The sequence below is a fragment of the Pinus tabuliformis genome, chromosome J (genome assembly GCF_031772625.1).
Source record: "Pinus tabuliformis cultivar Carrire ecotype Pingquan chromosome J, CPIR1, whole genome shotgun sequence".
Lineage (NCBI taxonomy): Eukaryota > Viridiplantae > Streptophyta > Pinopsida > Pinales > Pinaceae > Pinus > Pinus tabuliformis.
In genome coordinates, this window is record NC_142295.1 from 111,578,397 (window position 1) to 111,584,361 (window position 5,965).

Consider the following 5,965-nt stretch of genomic DNA (forward strand, 5'->3'; position numbering starts at 1 on the left):
TCCTTTTATACTTGAATCATCATCATTTGTGAATGCCATGAATGATACTTCTTGGTTTCCAACATAGTCATTTTCTTCATCTGATTCATCATTACCTCCTTTCCGATGAGGGAAATGATTAGTTGATTTCTTTTTGATGAGTACAAATTCATCTTCATCAGACTCATCTTGCTTAGAGAAGAAATTCTTCTTATTTAACCCGTTTTTCTTGTATACCATCCTTTTAGATTTTTCCTCACCATCACTATCATTCTTAAGAGGACATTTTGCACCATAATGACCCATTCTTCCACATTTGAAACAAATAAGAGGTTACTTACCTTTTAGCTTAGATCCTTTCTTTAATCTTTGTACAAATTGTGCCAATTCGGATTCAACATCAGAGTCATCACTACTGGTATTCCATTCTTTCCCCTTTTTTTATTTTGAGGCTTTGTGTTATCACTGAAAATGCTGTTGTCAAAATTTTTGGTCTAGCTCAAAGAGTGGGTGTTTTCGCAGCGCCTGAATTATTTTTAGCAGTTTCGCAGCGCTACCTGTTTGCGTGGTTTCGTAGCGTGCTACGAAATTGGGAATTGGTTCAAGTTTTCAGCGAAGGTCTAAATCCTAGCATGCCTATTGTATAGAGTTTTGCTTCCCTCCAGGGATGTTGATGAGGGCAGTGACAGTGTGTCCAAGGAGGCACCCTATGATGATGCAGCTATTGTGGGTTTGGCATCAAGTACATTAAGGGAGTTATCTCTGAAGTCTGGTTCATGGGTGATTGTGAAAGATGTACATACTAATGTGGGAGACTTGCAGGAGATTTTGTGTTGAATCCTCCAGACAAAGAATCTATTAAATTCCATAAAACATAGAGTGTTTGATATTTGGGATTGTCTTTTCACAATCTGTAACTTCTTTCACAAAACAGGGCGCCACAATGGATTGAAAGATTTGAAAAATATTTATGATAAAGTTCATATTCACACCTTGTTCAAGGATAAAGATAAGGATACTTCGGCTTTTCAATCTGAGGATGATTGATTTTTCGGTCATAAGTGACCTCTAAGGAAGATTGTCTAAAGCAGAGGTTTGACCGTTTTGTCGTTGCATTGGAAGATGTTTCCAAAGATGCGCTACTTTTCTTAAAAGACAAAGCCTTGGAACTCTTGAATTCCTTGTTTCTGTTTCACTGCAAAATATGGTACCCAAGGTTAAATGTTTTTCCTATATATTGTGCTTGGTCTTTTTCCAATGGATACCTTACACTTTGTAAAGTCACTGCTGCACAGAAAAAGATATATGGGAACTGAAAGATCTAGGACATCAAACAGCTCAGAGGATTGTTCTGGTTTCTGGTCCATTGCATTCTGTGCGAGAAATAAACCAAAATTTTCCAAATTTGGTTTCGTTTTGTCTCGAATGAAGCTTAATCAGTTAATCAAAGATGGAATTATTACCAATTAGCGCATGGTGCCTTCAGGAAAATCCCTGATAGAAATAAATGGAGATTTAGTAAACGTCAAGAGCATTGATCTTTTCTCGTTGATGGGATTGGTTCGTGGTGAATTGTCATTGGCAGACCAAGTAGCAAGGTTAAAAGTTCTTCGAAAGGTAATGAAGATGTTACTATATACACCTGCGCCATCCGAACAGGGTTCTTTTCGTTCAAGACTTCCGTTCTATCCTCGTAAACTATCTGAGCAATCTTAGGATAAAAGTTAAATGTAATTTAATGTGGACATAATGCACTTTTAAACAAGAACGAAATTTCAGGTCATTGGTTTGGCACCGACGTGAATCATAATACAGATGGCGCTGAAGGAGTTAGGTTTAGCCTTTTGGCTGTTCTATATTCGTCCACGTCCTCGGTATCATGCTAAATCGAATCCTCATGACCGTGAATGATGTTAAGGGGCACATAAGAAAGGGCCTACAATTTATTTCTCCGGAGCCTACAGAATCGAGACAATTGGATGGCGGAGAATTCAAGTAGCAGACAACAAAACCAGTGAATCTCCATCTGGCGGTTCGTTTGCAACTCGTGCCTAACCTCATGATATCTTCCAAGCAGTAAATACTTTATCTGATGTGTTTTCTCAGAAAGGGAGTTCATTTGTTCATAATATATTACAGAGAAGATCTAGGTTGCTTCCAGAAGAAACAGATGGATCCTCGGCTTTACTTAATTCACCGGTTCATATCACAGCTCTGAAATTTGAGAATTAAATTAACCAAGTTCTTCATGGCCTAAAAAAACAGAGTCTCAAGAAGCAGAATATAAGTTTGCCCATGAAGAACTATATTTCCTCTGTTACTTACAATACCTTGTTGCTGGGAGAATTCATACATCCAGCAGTTGAATGCCATGGTGCTGCACGAATAGTCAGAGGCTGTGCAATTTATATCAGAGAAACTGGAGCACTTTGCCAAATAGTGGTGACCGGAATATACTCTTTAAATGTTTTCCTTTCTGCGCCAGTTATGATTCTTTTTATTTAAATTCATATTACAGTTTCAGGTGAAGATGATTTTTAGAGTTGGAAAGGGCTATTTTGTATACAGTAAGTCGAAGGCCTTAGCTGCGCTAAATGGTATGAGGATGGAAAACTCAAACAAACTGGAAACGATCTATGGGCACTGGGTTGCACTTTGTATCAGATGCTGTCTGACATATCACCTTTTAAAGATGGCAGTGAGTGGCTCACATTCCAAAGGATCATGGATAAAGGTTTCAAATTTCCTGAATATTTTTCTTATGAAGCACGGCACCTTATTGATTGTTTGCTGGATATGGACCCATCTAAAAGATTGGCTTCTGGCCCTGAAGGGTATGCTTCTCTCAAGAGTCATCCTTTCTTCAAGAGAGTTGACTGGGATAATGTTAGGGGTATGTTGGCTCCAAAGTTAGCCCCACCATTAACTGTTGACAAGGAAGATGAAGCTGAAGATGCTGGGTGGTTTCTTTCACATGCTAGATATGGTTCTACTAATGATGAAGCACCTCCCAAAGAGAAAGAGTTGGCCTCATCATCAGTGGCAGTAGAGAATAAGGAGCACAAGGCTAAATTTTATACTATCGATGCTTTTGACTCTAAATGGGAGAAATTTCTAGATCCAGGGGAGTTCATTGTGATGGTTTCATTGGTTAAGAAAATTCGGAAACTTTACAACAAAAAGATGCAGCTGATGCTGACAGACAAGCCAAAGTTGATATATGTAGACCTAGTCAAATTGGTACAGAAGGGTGAGATAGTTTGGTATGATAATCTTAAGGAGCTTAATGTCCAAGTGTTGAATTCTTCCAACTTTAAGATCTGTACTTTAAAAAGGATCACCTCATTTGAAGATTTGAAGACAGCAAGGAATACTACACTGACTTTACGTTCCAGTTGGGATTTATGAAGGCTTAATTTATTTGTGGTATGTGACAAATCTATCTCCTTCAGGTGTGAGGAGTATCTTGAGCAAAAGGTTATACCAACAGAAGGATCAAGACATTATTACTCATCTTCTGTGGACGGTCCAGTACGCAGTAAATTACCTTACATGGATGTTGTGGGAGGTTCCAAGAGTCCTTTAACAGAGGAGACAAGTTTTTCCTCAGGAGAGATATTTGTTGCAAGCAAACCTTTTCAAAACAATCAAGTGCTTAAGCCATGAACACTGGTGATTATTTAGAAAACCAGAGAGGAAGAGTGTATTTTTTGAAATCACACAGCAGTTTCGTAGCGCGCTACGAAACTGCTGTAGGTGATGATTTTAAAAGCACAGAGCAGCTAGTGTGATACCGTGAGCAGGAGATAAGGAAGAGAAACACTTGTTTATCAATACCATCTACAGCACAATCAGAAACATGTCAGCATTCCATACTTGGGGTTATTAAAAGATTTGGGAGCAGGCTGCTATGTTTTAGGAGAATGTTGGGAGACAGAAACCGATAAATAGGAGCACACCTTCTGGTCATTAAATGAGCCATCAGCGCTTTCTAGCATCCCAAGTCAGCATTCATCGCATCTGTAAGCTCAACCATCTCAACTTAACTAAAGGAGGACAGCTGTCACAGCATTCAAGAAAGCATCAAGCCTGCGAGGAGAAAAGAATTAGTGTTTTAGTTTGATTAGGACTTTATGTAATTACAGCCCAGCATGTTTGTAATTAATGCATTAATTAAATAGCATGTAGGAATAGTTAATAGCCACCTTCGAGGCTCCCCTCATGCTGGAGGAGGAAGCTCGAGGTGGTTTAGTTTGCTTGCCTATATATGGATCAATGTAGGATGTAAAAGGGGTTGGACTGTATATACAAAAACAGAGTTTTTTTTGAGCATATGTAAAGACTGTTACAGTAATGGTAAAACAGGTTGTTTCTTCTCAAGATTCTCAATGGATCACTGTGTTCAAATGTGATGATGGTTTAGTTTCTTAATGTTCTTTTTATAGCCTTGTTATAGAACAATCCCTCAGAATTCATATTATATGCTCTGACTTCCTGTGTGTTTGGCAAGCTGTGGGTTTTGGTGAAGCATGTTTGAACATCACTCAGAATTCATTTTTAATGCTCTGACTTCCTGTATGTTTAGCAAGCTTTGATTTAGGTAAATTATGTTTGAACATCTGATGATGCAAAGAGCCTTGACTTCCATGAGATGACTGTGATTTTTTTTATTAACTGTGAGAGACTCCATAGCCCAATGAAGACTAATTTGATGTATGTCCAGCCAGCTATATTTTTATAAATGTGTGAAGAGTTAGCCCTCTGTTGTTGTGATTAATTTTCTATCAAAAGCCTGTGAGAGAGCCCTCTCTGATTAGGAAGGCTAATTCCTAGTCTAAAGTCTGGTCTGAAACAGTTACATGAAACCTTGCTTGGTTGCAGCCCCTAGTACTGGTTTTGTGATAACATTTTGGTGCGTCTGCCGGGAGCTTAAGATTGGATTTCTGAAGGTAGCAGGAGTTCAAATGATTTTCAAGGCTGCAAAACTACCTTGGCGACTCCATTGTTGAAGAATTCAAGGTTTATACATTCATGGTGATTCCACTGGAGTTATGAAAGACCCAGAAGCTGACATTCTTTGTTCAAGGTATGCATGCATAGATTTCTCAGGAATTCATGGTTTTCCAAACCATTTTCCCAAGGATGAATATTTTTTAAGGAATGGTCCCAAATACAACGGAGAAGATTTGAGTTTAACCTTGGATCATATTTCAGATTTTTGTCATTTTGCTGAGCTTCTTAGAGTTAAACATGAGGATGTTTGCATAAGGTTATTTTATGATTCACTCCAAGGGAAATGCAAACAGTGGGTTGAATGCTTGCCTGCCAAGTCCATTAAGTCATTGCCAGACTTTTGGCTTATGTTCTTGGAGGAATGGATAGATAGGTCAGAGGTGGAAGTAAACTCTCCTTCAGTTGAAGGTTTTAAACAGTGGAATGATGATCATAATAAAGAAGAAACAAATGAATCTTTTTCTTTGTCCCTGTCCTCATATCTGAAATCTTTTGACTGCAAGTCAGAGGATAAGATGAAATTTTTTGATGAATTTGCCAAAGACATTGAGAAAGAAATTGAAGGTTTAGAAGGACAAATTCAGGCATACAATTTTCATGATCATGATCATTATTCCCAGAAATTTTTTATGACTGAACGCAAGGAGACTATGCTGGTTCCCCTCTCTTTTACGATTGAGGAACTGAACACTGTGGTTGAAGATCAGTTTACACAGCTGGAAAGTGTCGTGGAAGGACAAGCTGATCATGTGTTCTGGGATCCTGTAGCTGATTATATGGAAGAGTTTTACTCTCCAGTGTTTCAGATTTCATATGAAGATCAGAGACTATTTCAGTGGCAATGGTCTTTACACTATCACATTGGATCTGAAATCCGATACAGTCAGATAAGATTTCAGTGGCAGAGGTCATCACACTATCACATTGACCCTGAACTCCAGGACAGTCAAAGAAATCAAATATCAGATGAGGC

At 38.5% G+C, this 5,965-nt stretch overlaps 1 protein-coding gene across 1 annotated transcript; it reads left to right on the forward strand.

Annotated features, from left to right (window-relative positions):
* The first annotated feature begins 1,452 nt into the window (after positions 1 to 1,452).
* Positions 1,453 to 3,645, forward strand: LOC149225787 (3-phosphoinositide-dependent protein kinase 2-like). Its single transcript, XM_089380016.1, has 3 exons — positions 1,453 to 1,596; positions 2,644 to 3,242; positions 3,432 to 3,645. The coding sequence occupies exons 1-3, from the start codon at positions 1,453 to 1,455 to the stop codon at positions 3,643 to 3,645; spliced, it is 957 nt and encodes a 318-aa protein (XP_089236142.1).
* The last annotated feature ends 2,320 nt before the right edge of the window (positions 3,646 to 5,965 follow it).

Bases quoted from the DNA above. Each gene is read 5' to 3' on its own strand.
- LOC149225787 (XM_089380016.1), top strand. From the start codon at position 1,453: ATGGTGCCTTCAGGAAAATCCCTGATAGAAATAAATGGAGATTTAGTA. The intron at 1,597-2,643 runs GTAATGAAGATG...ACTTTGTATCAG, and splicing joins GGTTAAAAGTTCTTCGAAAG to ATGCTGTCTGACATATCACC. The intron at 3,243-3,431 runs GTATGATAATCT...TATCTCCTTCAG, and splicing joins CAGAAGGGTGAGATAGTTTG to GTGTGAGGAGTATCTTGAGC.